The sequence below is a fragment of the Eleutherodactylus coqui genome, chromosome 1 (genome assembly GCF_035609145.1).
Source record: "Eleutherodactylus coqui strain aEleCoq1 chromosome 1, aEleCoq1.hap1, whole genome shotgun sequence".
Classification (NCBI taxonomy): domain Eukaryota; kingdom Metazoa; phylum Chordata; class Amphibia; order Anura; family Eleutherodactylidae; genus Eleutherodactylus; species Eleutherodactylus coqui.
Genome location: NC_089837.1, coordinates 304,234,393 through 304,248,241, shown reverse-complemented (window position 1 = coordinate 304,248,241; position 13,849 = coordinate 304,234,393). Strand labels below are relative to the sequence as shown.

The window sequence follows — 13,849 nt, the reverse complement described above, 5'->3', positions numbered from 1 at the left end:
CAAAAGGTGCTGCCTAAGAGTCGATGGAAACACGACAGTCTACAGAGCAAGAGCACTAGAGTCTGTAGGCGGCAGAGGACTGCAAGTAAGAGAGTTTACTGGTTGCTGTTGTTGCACTGCTTGACAAAATACTGTGATTTGGGGCAAATAGTCATCTGAAGGACTGAGAAGGATTGCTGGACTATACTGCAGAGAGAACAGATCAAGATCAATTGAGGACATTGAGGAGTTAATTGGCTTCGGGTTGTAAGTGAGGCCAGTCTCAGTAAAGCCACAAAGGGTGCACACTGCTAGGAACGAAATAGTTAGCCAGCAGGCGAGCTGGAACCAGAAGAACTTTAGTCAATGCTTTGACACTCAAGTGTTCGGGAGCAGACTGAGCAATTGACATTAAACAGAGTTGATCTAACATCTCAGAGACATTGCAAATAGAGTTTGTCTAAGTTGTGTTCTAGAACTGTCCAACTGTGAAAAGTGAAGTGTCATTCCCTTAAATATGAACTGTGCTTTATGTTACATGGGTTGTCTTTCTGTTACACAGGATTGCTTCTTGACCTGTATTAGACATTGTTGTGCCTGCATTACATCATATTGTGCATAGAGTATTACTGATCCTAGGATTTCGTTAGAGATTGCTAGTGATAGATGATTCTACAGTAAAAAGGTAAATGATTGCTTGTAATTATAGTATTATACATTTTCATTTCTTTGTTCAGAAATAATTACTATACTATTACTATAATATTACTACTGTTTTGTAACTCGTGGCATAATTATACCAACCCTCACGATGGCAGGTCTCCCCACTGGTCTTCACTTCTGAGTGCAGAGAGCCAGTGATGACATTACTAACACCACTGCCATGTAGGTCACACGCCCCTATGTTGGGACATCAATGTTGTGCAGCCGGAAGTGAAGACCAGCAAGGATCCAGCCACTGGCGGAATGGGAGTGACAGTGTATTTGTGTTGGAATACTCAAATTTAGAATAGGCCACCGGCATCTGTGTTTTCTCATGTGTCCAAATTAATTAACGATGATCGCCCTGCAGCGTTCGAGGAGCGGGCCCCAGCCTAGGAGACGGCGGGGTGGAGTTTGGGCCCTGTCACGGTGGCTCTACCGTCTCCCACCCCGGGGGTAACCATTGACACATCCAAGGGGCCGAGGGCAGGGGAATCCAATGAGGGATTATCTTAGTCATTTGTGTCACACGTGATACCACCATTCCATCCTCTGCGGTGAATCCAGTTGCTGGTAATATAGAGTCCACACACACGGACACGGGACAAAAGTGAGTCTTCTATTAGGTCCTAGAACCATCTCGCCTGGGTGAGTGTGCTTGTCCATCTGCTGAGACAGGTTTAGAGGTTCGCTGGAAGCAGAAAACGACTCCTACTCTGGCGGTTCCCAGCTGCAGACTGTTGCTCTGTGGTGGGGACAACCCCCCCCCCCCCTCTACTCTTTCCTCAGCCTTGGGGGGAAATTTTCGCAGGCTGAAGATTTGTTAATGAAGAACATGAGGGCTGGGAGCCATCTTGACTCTTAGCGCAGACAAAGTCCATACTAGTAGTTGGTTGCTCACCATGCAACGCGGGCAATTCCACACGGTCTAATAACACAACACAGTCGTTCTTTAACTTGTAACACATCCTTGCTACATATAAACTTGGGTCTTCTTTCTGCATTTCTGGCAGATGACTCGGTTTTTCACCACTCTGGTAAATATTCTTTTGCTCAGAGGAGCCGCATGCTGTTTACTTTAATTCCTGGAGGCTTAGAGGAACTGCAACCATGTTCTTATACTTGCTGCAGGCTCAGAGGGTTGGAGGGATCTTGTCCTCTATTATTTAAAGTAACTCAGAGGATCAGAGGGATCTTGCCTTGGATGTCTAGGGAATTTCAGAGGGCCTTAGAACCAGAAGTGACTCTTGTTAAACTTGGATACGGGCAAAAATCTTCCATGACTGAAAAAATGGCGGGAAAGCGTCTTTTGGCCAGCTTCTTGAGAACAGCCACATAAGATTCATCCTGTTTGTGAAGCCAAGATAGCTCTGCCCTGCAGCGTCCGAGGAGCGGGCCCCAGCCTAGGATACCGCGGGGTAGAATTTTGGCCCTGTCATGGTGGCTCTACCCACCTGGAGGATAACAGGTGACAAGGGGCAAAGGGCAGGCTATTAAACAGGGGAACCCAATGAGGGACTACCTTAGTCCTTTGTGTCACGCGTGATGCCACCATTTCATCCTCTGCGGTGAATCCAGTTGTTGGTAATAAAGAGTCCACACACAGGGATTTAGCTTTCTGAGCCAAACTGGGAACAGTCAGTGAAGCTCGTTTACTTAAAGGGGTTGTCTCGTGAAATCAAGTGGGGTTCAGCACTTCTGTATGGCCATATTAATGCACTTTGTAATATACATCGTGCATTAATTATGAGCCATACAGAAGTTATTCACTTACCTGCTCCGTTGCTAGCGTCCCCGTCGCCATGGATCCGTCTAAATTCGCTGTCTTCTGGCGTTTTTAGACGCGCTTGCTCAGTCGGGTCTTCTCCCTGGTGAATGGGGCCGCTCGTGCCGGAGAGCTCGTCCTCGTAGCTCCGCCCCGTCACGTGTGCCGATTCCAGCCAATCAGGAGGCTGGAATCGGCAATGGACCGCACAGAGCCCACGGTGCACCATGGGAGAAGACCCGCGGTGCATCGTGGGTGAAGATCCCGGCGGCCATCTTGGTAAAGGAAGAAAGAAGTCGCCGAAGCGCGGGGATTCGGGTAAGCAATAAACCTTTTTTTTTTTTTTTTTTTTTAACCCATCCCTTGGGTTTGTCTCGCGCCGAATGGGGGGGCCTATTGAATAAAAGAAAACCCGTTTTGGCGTGAGACAACCCCTTTAACTTAATTACAATCCAAAAATACATGCCAGCAGTAGAACAGTGCAAAAACTCAAGACGGTGTGACAGGGAGGATTCACGGGAGGTCAGGAGAAACCACAGTCCTGTTATCTGTAGGTCCTGATCCCAGCAACACTCTTCTCTTCTCTAACTCTCTACCTGTCAACACTCACATTTAGGAAAAGGTACGCTGCATGGCGACTCCTTATTTGCTCTCTCCCTCAGTATTGAAGGGAAACACTGGCATCTCCTGTTTACAGCAGGCCCAGGGTAGGCTGTAGATTCCTTTTAGCCTCCTCCATTCTGGACCACACAGGGCAGAGGGTGCCTGTGTGGCTCTCTTATAGGTCCAGAACAGAACTCCCTTGCACACACCTTGCAATCACAAATAAGAAGCATGGTCAGGTGACCACCAACTCACATACCAGACAATTAAGACCGGCTGTCCACGGGCGATGCAGTATCCCACGGCGAAGCTCCGCCGCAGGAGCCGCCACCCGGGAGCAGGAGCCGCCGGCGAATCTCCGCCGGTCAGCCCTATCTAATAGATAGGCTGACCGCGGAGAATCGGGGCAATTTGCAGCATGCTGCAAATTGCCCACCGTGAGCGGAGAATCGCAATGATTCTCCGCTCATGGACAGGTGACGGCGCTTTTCATAGCAATGCTATGGGAAGTGTCGGCCGGCGTGATTCGCCGGCGGTTTACCGCCGGCGAATAAACTGCCATAGACAGGGGGCCTAACTCTTTCAGTCTTGCAGCTATGCAATATACACCAATCATGCAACACAGAAGACACTTACATTACAGTGGACAAATGCATACACACTATTACGGAGGGGCCCCATTGTTCTGGGCCACTACAATCGAAGAAAGAAAAAGAGACATCAACTGTGTGAAATCACCACTGTGCTCTTTTTAACCTGCCCAGCCCAGTGTTAACTTTATTTATCGTGCAAAATAGTACAAAAGAAAGTATAGTGTGCACTACAGAGGGTGCCTAAGTTACACCTTTTTGCTGTAAAAAGCAACAAATCCTCCAAAAAAATCTAACACTTATGAATAAATAAATTATGTGACGTACATCACTTACACTGCTAAAAGTGAAAGAATGTAGATACGATGACTAAATATGGTCTTCAGGAAACTCTGCTTCTACTACAAGGATAGCTCTGTCAGACTAAGTATTAACCCTTGAATAACAAATGTAACGGATCACCTTAATACGGAAGGCGAGTATGGCTTTTTTGTGTTGGTACAGCATGGGGAGCAGATTTTGGAAAAAACAAATAACCCCTTTAATATACCCCAAAAACATCTATTTACCGTATGTGCCATGCAATTGTAATAGAAATAAAGATCATTTCAGTCCTAAAATCACTAATAAATATGAAACTTAGGCCTCATGTCCACAGGGAAAATCAGGCCCGCTACGGATTCTCCATGGAGAATCCGTAGCGAGTCCCTCCTGCCCCGCGGACATGAGTGCTAAAAATAAGAATAAACTTACCCGCAGGGGTCTGTACAGATCTTCTCTTCTCCGCGGCCGGATCTTCTTTCTTCGGCCAGCGGATGTGCTCGGCACGTCGGCGGCGTGCAGCGCGCATGCGCCGGGCACATCCGCCGGGCCGAAGAAAGAAGATCTGGCCGCGAAGAAGGGAAGATCTGCACGGTCTGCTGCGGGAAAGTTTATTCTTATTTTAGGTCTCCCGCGGATCCGGACGGCTTCTATAGGCTTCAATAGAAGCCTGCGGGAGCCGTCCCCGTGGGAGACCTGCATAAAAATGGAGCATGTCCGGATTTTTTCATGCTCCATATTTTTTTTTATTCACTTTTATTGACCATCCGCGGGTATTTATCTACCCGCGGGTGGTCAATGCATCCCTATGGGGTGCGGATCCACTGTGGATTTTAATTCTTCTTTTCCCCTTGGACATGAGGCCTTAGAGTTGTGTTACATTATTAGAAATTCATTTTAGCGATTTCTTTGCAGTAGCAACGTTTGAAAAAGCCCATGAACAGCCTATATGGCTGTCATTACAGATTCTACAGCTTTCCCAAACTCCTTAATGGCAAATATGCCTAATTCTGCATTTTTTTAATAGTTTAAGAAAACAGGATGGTGTGTCTTGTAGGAACTGTAAAACTATGTACACATGATTGAAATCCATATCAGAAAAAATCAGATGCGGATTTCAATGAAAACCTCAATATAAATCCACATGTTTAAGCACAAATGTCTGAATTGGCTTTACATTAGTGTAGCCACACATTACGTGCAGACTTGACTAAATTCAATGGGTCTATTTAGCATGTGGAAAATCTGACACAGAATCTTCGTCAAGAAGTAAAAAATGGTGAAAGTGCCATATAAAAGTTATATAATGGCCAGATACAGTGCTGCTCCCCATGCATACTCTCATCATGGATTATTCTGGAAAGTCACCTAAAACAACAGGTGTAATTTAAAAGGGTCTTCACCTCAGTAAACGTATCACTGGTGATTATTGATGATTATCCGTTCTGTTGCATTCGACCGTGGGTCTCTCCGTGGATCAATGTTCTCCACACATTCCTGTCTATCACCGCTTCTTTCAATTCTGCGATTGACATGTTCGTGGTGGCCTTGATTGTATCTAGCTTGTATCTAATTCTTGGTCGTCCTGATCTTCACTTTCCACTGACTTTGCTATTGATTTTGGATCCAAGGAAGATAAAATCGCTAGGATGTGCCAGAATTTGCTAATTAAGAAGTGTCCAATAGGGATGAGCGAGTATACTTGCTAAAGCACTAATCGCACGAGTAATGTGCTTTAGACAAGTATCTTCTGCTCGTCCCTGAAGATTCGGGAGCCGCCGCAGCTGACAGGTGAGTTGTGGCGGGGAGCAGGGGAGAGCGGGCGGGAGAGAGATATCTCCCCTCCGTTCCTCCCTGCTCTCCCCCGCAGCTCCCCGCCCACCGCCGACCCCCGAATCTTCAGGGACGAGCAGGGAGATACTCGTCTAAAGCACATTACTCGAACGAGTAGTGCTTTAGCGAGTATACTCACTCATCCCTAGTGTCCAACCATTGCAGTCGCTTTGATATTTTCACTGCATAGCATCACTCCCCATTTTTTTAAATGGAACGCTTGTCGATGCTGTTTAGCCTCTGCGCCCAGTTGTAGCTTACATTACATTATTTAAAATGCTGCCACCAATGCTCTAGTACTGCAGTATAGTAAAGTTTTCCCACAATACTAAGTGATAGCAAAATGCTAGGATACTCCACCATCATTCATCGATGATTGGGCTCTGACTTCATGTAGGTAGGGTTGTTTTGCAGCTCCCTGCACAGCGGGTGGTCAAGAACATCATTGCACCGGGTTTATTAGTTGGGAATACCCTTCTAGCATTTAAAATAGCATTAGATGTACAAACTTTATTGTACTTGTAACAAGCCATTTCAACCGTGCTAAGGAACTTCCTTGCACCTTTAAGTCTAGAGGAAAGGAACATACATCCTCTTTATATTTCCTTTTTGTTTACACTGACGTTGTCCTATGAATACACCAAGTATCCTGTAGAGCATCCGGAGGATACGGACAGGAATTCAATATAATGCATATAACCATTATCAGCCTGTCCGTAACAACACAGGAAAAGCTAACAATAACTGTGATGTATGGGGAAATAACCCACTGTGTGTGAACACAGCCATTTAACTAACATGCTATTTTTGCCATCATACAAGGTGTGTACACAAGGGGAGGTGGCTTACATGGTTATAACCAATCTCTTGTGCTCCTTCCAACTAAATCCCTGCTTCCTGAGGAAACAGAAACAGTCCCATATTATAGCGGAGCAGGAAGAATGCCTCACTATACACTCTCATCTGTGACCTACAAAGCATTGGGAACATAACCCAGCTTGGTGCGATCAAATGACCTCATTGTGTCTGCAGCGAGCAGAAGTCGTCAGGAGTAGCCCGAGTGGGTACGCTAACTCTGACCTTGTCATGGTGGTTGCTACTCTGCCTAAAATGGTGCCTTGTGCAGTAGGTGGGGTTGCATAAGGGATTCTTGGTGAGAGTACATAGTGATTAATGTAAGTTTGGTGTGACACCAGTGCCTTTGAATGAGGGTGTCTTTGTGAAGACAAAATAATAAGACAAGTCCATGGAAATATCAGTAAAACCGAAGGCACACAGTTTACTTGGACTTGCAAACTAAATACAACATTCAATCCAATTACAGGCAGTAAATTCTCCATCAAATTCTTGCGTAGATTAAATATCATACATTCATTCCTTAATTCTTTCCTGAAGAATGAGGCTGCCAGGCGAAGTTAAGTGGGCACTGTGCTGGGAGATTATTTTTGGAGAAATGGAGGGAACAGTGCAGGCTCTCTGGTGACACACACTGACTTTTGATGGTGCACAGACAAATTAAACTCACGATTGTGGTGCCTGTCTTTTTCCCAGCTCCCGCGGGATCTGCCCTGGCTCAGGCATTAATTTTTCCTGTGTGGCCGTCCACCATTAGGATCACCACACAGAGGTACGTGATTGTGACACCCACGCAGAGAATGTTCTTCTTAAGTAATTTTGTCTGCCAGAGAGTATGTGGAGTGATTCTTGTCTTTTTATCTCCTCTGGAGTATACTTAATTCCAGGACCAGTGACATGTGGATAACGTGGACTATAGGGCCGTACTGTTTCTGTATTTCTTTACCTCCCAACCTCTGAGCTTCTGCCTGTAATTTTCTACAAGTGAATGATACCTGTAATTGCTTGTTAATTCAAGTAAAGTTTTACCAGGCCACAACCGTTCCTGAGGACCCGAGGTACGATACACTTATCCAGTGTTTATTAATCCGCCGTGTATGAATGCTGGTGTGGGAATGGTGGTGTCACGAACTTGACAACAACTACTATCCTCATCCTGAGGACTATTGGCCCTATCCTTCGGGACCAGGAGTTGATAAGTGCCACTGTGACAGGTCCATGTACTACACCCTCCCAACTCCAGCAGTATGCGTGAGTAGTGAGCCATTGCCCTGCAACATCCCCCACCTGGGTGTTGCAGAACCTGCCATGGCCTCCCTGTAACTATATATTCCCTTTACAGGAGGGGCGAGACAGGTTTTGGCATCTCTAACAGGATGTCACACCAGCATGTTTGGTACTTTAATGTAGGTGACACTTCTTTGTATGTCTGTTGGGGGTACCCCAATTTGCAGAGCTGCAGGACAATGGGAATCCTTTGTAGCCGTCTCTCTGGCTGTAGTGCCTGCAGTTTTGTTCTCTTAGCGACGTCGGTTCTGGCACGTTATGGAGATGCGCTTCTCAACCATTGGCTGCCTGATTTCTTGTGCAGCTGTCCCTCTTTAACAGGCGCAGATTCTCCAGGACACGTCTCACATGGCTTCCCAAGCCGACTCCTCAATCCTTTGGCAGCTCTCACCCCAGAATGCAATCTCTCTTAAGGGTGACTACCCACAACAGTTTTTTCTCACTGAGAAATTCGCAGCGTTTTTTTTCTGCAGGGGTCTATGGGACTTGTAATGTTAAAATCGCGATCGCGGTAAATTGCGATTTTGCACGATCGCGATTTTAACATTACAAGTCCCATAGACCCCTGCAGAAAAAAAAAACGCAGTGAATTTCGCAGTGGAAAAAAACTGTAGTGGGTACTCACCCTAAGGGTCAATACTGGGATTGCTCTCCAACTTACAGCTCTCTATGATCTCAAGTCTTCCAGATCCCCCGCCTGATTTCTGCAGCCAATGGGAAGTCACATACAACATTCCATAGAGAAATACATAATTTGCAGTAATGCATAACGGTCAGTAAAGGTCGCCCTTATACGATCCAAATTGCAAAACTATAGGAAGCATAACAGTGCAAACTCGACCTGAGCTCCTTTATTACATAAAAGGAGTGAGCGGTGCCCCACCCCCTTTTTTACTATGATGACTCTGCCACTTCCACACTGCTGCCACTAAGCCCTGCTCTCTGCTGGGGACATGGAAGGGGAGACAGGCAGAGAGAATGACGGGATGCTCCGAGCACTAGGTAAGGCCTACCCCCCTGAGCAACAAGGCAGCTGGAGAGAGCATACAGGCACTGGAAACACCAGGTTTAGAAGGCTCCGCAACCAGCATATCTATGCCCTGAAGATTGAGCCCCTTGGTAGGGAAATGAAAAAGGGCCAAGTCTCGCCTCTCCTGAAAATGTTCTCGGCACCCCTGGCGCCATATGAAAGTTGCTGCACGTCAACACAGTGGGCCAGGCAGCAGACTCAACACAGACAGCAGAGCAGCCCTGAGAGTCTCTTAAAAGTCACAAAGGTCGCACCTTAAGGAAAGCGGTGAAGACGACATCATGTTCAAAAGTGGCTAGAGCAGAGGTATGGTGGAGAGAGGCAGTGTGAGCTGTAAACCATGACCGTATCCCCATTCTAGGGGACAGTCACTGGGGAGAAGCCTGAGCAACACTGATGGGGTACAGATGATCTGGAAGCCGAACATGACACACTGCGTGAAAAGAGAGGGAGTCTGATACAGATCAAGGTGCTAGACATGTGAGACAAGCATCCAGTGTTTTAGTGTGAGCACACTAGAAGGACAATGACCAACGTGGACTGGGGGAGAATCCCTCCAAAAGGACTGCAGTACAACGGGGATGGTGATGTATATTTTTAGAGTTAATCGGATAGCAGAGAATTTTAGGGGGTTGACTCCAAATGCCTTATTGCTGCATTGTTTTGTGTTTGAAAGCATATGCAAAACAATACAATAAATGGGTTCAAATATGTCCATAGTCTTTAATATATGGTGAGTAAAATATATTTATAGCTATCTATCTTGTTTTTTACAGTCTCCTCTACAACAATGGACCGTAAAAGCAGCCAGATCCACCTGTTTCAAGGTGAGCTTCCGCACTGTATATTTTTACAAGTATAAATTAATATTAGATCCTTGTGTAAATTCTGCATCTATACAGCAGGCTCTATCAATAATCACTATGGCTATTCAGCTTGTTTGTAGTGAGTGTAGATAAAAGCCATCAGTCTGGAGGTCAAGACGTTTCAGAGCTTTCTTGCTACCTAGCTCAAAGGGAAGTGTGTAGACCACAAACACAAATGCTCACTTGTGAACAGATCAAACTATTTGCTCCCGTAGATGAGCAAAGAATAACAACATTGACGCTCATCTAACTGGCCTTTATATTGACCAATTTGGACTGTTCAGAATGGAGCAATTTGATCATTCATCCCACTGTTGCGGTGTGCCATTCGCAACAATTAGTGGAACCAGCCAATGTTGGTTACTTATAGCATTCTCATTCCTATCTGTTGGTGCCCCTGTTGACAAAACAGGGGGAACAGAAACAAAGCCACGGTTACATGAAGTAATCAATTGACTGAAACAGTAGGGGTGAGGGTCCTGCTCCAAGGAGCTTACATACTACAAATAATGGGGTGATACAGAAGGTAAAGGGGCTGGAGATGTGCACGGTATGGCGGGGTGGAGAGCATGGGATGCTATACACAGACAATGGTCAAATTGAGCAGAAAAGTGGTGGAATCAGTGTGACCGCAGGAGGCGATTGATTGCAGCTAGCAAGTATTGCAATCAAGAGGACAGAGAGCATGTTATCAGGTGGAATGATCATCCAGGAAGATGTCCAGCTGCCAACAACAAATGGGTGCTTGCAAGTTCATCAGCCTATCAGCTACTGCTTTCCATTGGTCAACTATCAAATGAGTTTTTATATGAACATTTATGCCTGATTGTCAGCCTGTGCAAGAGGGCCCTAAAGCGACCCTCTGGGCTGGACAAACAAAGATGGCCATACCACTTGGTATGCATTGGTAGTCTAAGACACTACTTGCTGCTCTGACCAGCCAGGGCTGCTCATGTGGACAACACTGGTTAATCAAAGTAGTGTGTAATGTCTAATACTAATGATGCATAATAATACACAGTGTGCATCAGGTAGGCCGCCTGCAGACGGGCGGAAATCCCGCGGCGGGATTTCCCACGGGATTTCCACCACTAAAAGCCTGCATAGGAGTGCACTACAATACGCACTCCTATGCAGACGGCCGCGGTTTGGCCGCACGAAATGTCGTGTGGCGAACAAACCACGGCATGTCCTATTTCTGTGCGGGGCTCGCAGAGCCCCGCACAGAAACGTCACTCACCCGTCCGCTGGCTCCGGTCTGCGCATGCGCCGTCTGCCCGGCAGCCGGCACATGAAAGAGCCGAGGCCGCCGGGCGCGGGTGAGTAAAAGCTCCTCCCTGCAGGCGCTCGGGTCTGGTCCCACGGCGAGAATTCTCGCTGCCGGATCCGACCCGCCCGTCTGCAGGCGGCCGTACTCAGAGAAGCTGGTGCAGCCATCTTTGTTTATCCAGGCCTGAAAGGTTGTTTTAATTCAGGAATATTTAGCATCTCATTATAAACAAGAATATTGCTATAGACAGGAAGTACAAATCTTAGAAATAGTGAGGTATTGAGCTTTGTCAGGTGTATTAAGAAATAAGAAAGTTACATAACTTTTCCTTCTAAGATGTATAGCCTTTAGTCTTGGCATTGCCAATAATCATTATTACTCCTTCAGCCATTGTCTGAAGGAACAAGGCAGGTCATGCTGCCACTCTGCTATTGTAAATATATCATTATATACTGCATATGTTATATAACTGAATAAAAACTTTGGTTGACTGTTTGACTCTGTGTTACAAAGTGTGAGTGCACTATCCCTCTCACACCAAAGAAACAAATGAGCATTGTTCAATGGTTGTTAGTATGCATCAGCCATCACAAAACAGGTGAAAAACTGAACAACTTGTTGAAAAAAAATCACTGCAGCCGAACGCAACCTTTCCTAATAATGTTGGCTGGCGTACCACCTCAGAAAGGTTCTGCAGACATTCATCTAGTAGAAGAAGCCTGTACTACTAACACAAGAAGAAAATGCTAGTTTCCCTTGGGTCCGCCCTTGTGTATGTATATATATATCGGTGTTCACTGAATTGCAGATCTGATTCCCTTTTCATTCAATGGGCAAAGTACGTGTGGAAAACCCAACGCGCTTCCGAGTAGATCCGGATTAGGAATGGGCATGTCTATTTTTGACGATGATTTGTGCGGCATCGGATATTCTGTACACGGATTTTGTCCATTGACAGGGTTAAAACTGTGTGCAGATCCACAGCAAAATCTACAGCTGAATAGCCACAAAGTTTTGCTGCAGTGCTAGAAGCGGAATCTGCGTAGAACATTCTGTGACAGTTGCAACTTGTGAACATACTTTACGGATCTAAGTGACTATGACAAGAGCCAAATTGTGATGACTTGATGATTGGAGAAGAGCAAAATGGTAGGTCTTGTTGGTTTTTTTCAGCATGCTGTGGTTTGTACCTACTAGAAATGGTCAGCAATGAGGGATATTACTGTTCATTATTCCATTATAGATGGCCATATATATAGGCCATACATATCAAATACAAGCAAAAATAGGGGAAGATAAAAGGAGAGTGAATATTGCACCATGCCTTGCCGCTTCTCCATGTCATACATAAAGTGTCAGTACGTGCAGCAAAAAAAGGGAGCCCGCAGTACCACATTCCACTATCAACCATCCAGTCATTACAAAGGCCACAAAGGGTTAAATAAGTGGTGGATACGATAATCATTGCTACCTATAATACAAAGCCCAACCAAAATATTCCAATATATAAAGCAGCATTGGCTAAGAAAGTCATATAACAGGAAATATGCAGCACATCTCACCCATATGATATTACACAGGTGCGTCCCAACACGCGTTTTGTCTCTTCCTCAGGGGGAATAAATAAACTATAAGGAAACCTTATACTGAAAAAAAGTGAAAAAAAGGTATTATTCTAAAAAATGAAGAATATCAAAAATTCAAAATCTCTCCCTTTCTCATATTCATAGTTAAAAAAAAACATGAAACCAAATAAAAGGATATTTGGTATTGATTCATCTGTAAAAGTCTGATTTATTAAAATACGGCGTTATTTATCCCGCACAGTGACTATCATCAGAAAAGATGTCACCACATCTCCAAGAGAAAGCTTAATACCAATCAAAAAGTTAACCGCATAATAGTATCAATAGAAACCAGAGGTTGTCCTGTAAAAAATAAGCCCTCAAAAAGCTGCATCAACAGAAACATTTAAAAAAACTATAACGGTCAGAATATGCCGACAGAAAATTGTTTTCTTTATAGATATTTTTTAAAGTACAGACAGCAAAAAGACCCAGTACATAAATATGGCATCTTCATAGTTGTACTTACCCACGGAATAGAATCATCATGTCATTTTTACCGCAGTGTGCCATAAAAATAAAAATTTTAGTGTATTAAAATAAAAAGTTATGATTTTTTGAAAGCAGGAATACTGTGGAGAGCTGCCCTGATGACTCTTTACCCTCTTCCCAACTTCTTTTTAAATTATGTTTTCTCTGAAATCCTGCAGTGTTTCAGAGTATGGGGTTCTATGCAATGGCACTGAAGAATGTTGGTGCATTCGTGTGAAGAACCCCCTTCTATGTTGGTGTAGAAACCTTCTTTCATCCAGATGTAGAGGGCGCCCCCTTGTTACAGTCACAGTCCTGGGTATAAATAGATGATGGAGGAGATCTCTGTATTGTCCCCTGATATATTATACATAGTTATTAGGTCACCCATCACCTGTCTTTTTTCTAAACTAAATAATCCCAATTTTGAAAATCTCTCTGGGTATTGTAGTCCACCCATTCTGTTTATTACTTTAGTTGCCCGCCTTTGTACTCTTGAGTACTGGTGCTCAAAACTGTATAATATAATCCATGTGTGGTCTGACCAGTGACTTGTAAAGAAGAAGAATAATGTTCTCGTCATGTGCCCCTAGACCTCTTTTGATGCCCCCATGATCCTATTTGCCTTGGCAGCAGCTGCCTGACACTGGTT

The 13,849-nt window shown here is 45.0% G+C and overlaps 1 protein-coding gene across 1 annotated transcript in view; it reads left to right on the top strand.

The window, feature by feature from the left end:
• Window positions 1-13,849, top strand: part of LOC136611959 (uncharacterized) — a 67,195-nt gene that overhangs the window by 18,805 nt on the left and 34,541 nt on the right. Inside the window, exon 2 of the mRNA XM_066591967.1 lies at window positions 9,742-9,792. Coding sequence (XP_066448064.1) covers window positions 9,756-9,792 — 37 coding nt within the window. The 5' untranslated portion in view covers window positions 9,742-9,755. The remainder of the gene's footprint in view (window positions 1-9,741; window positions 9,793-13,849) is intronic.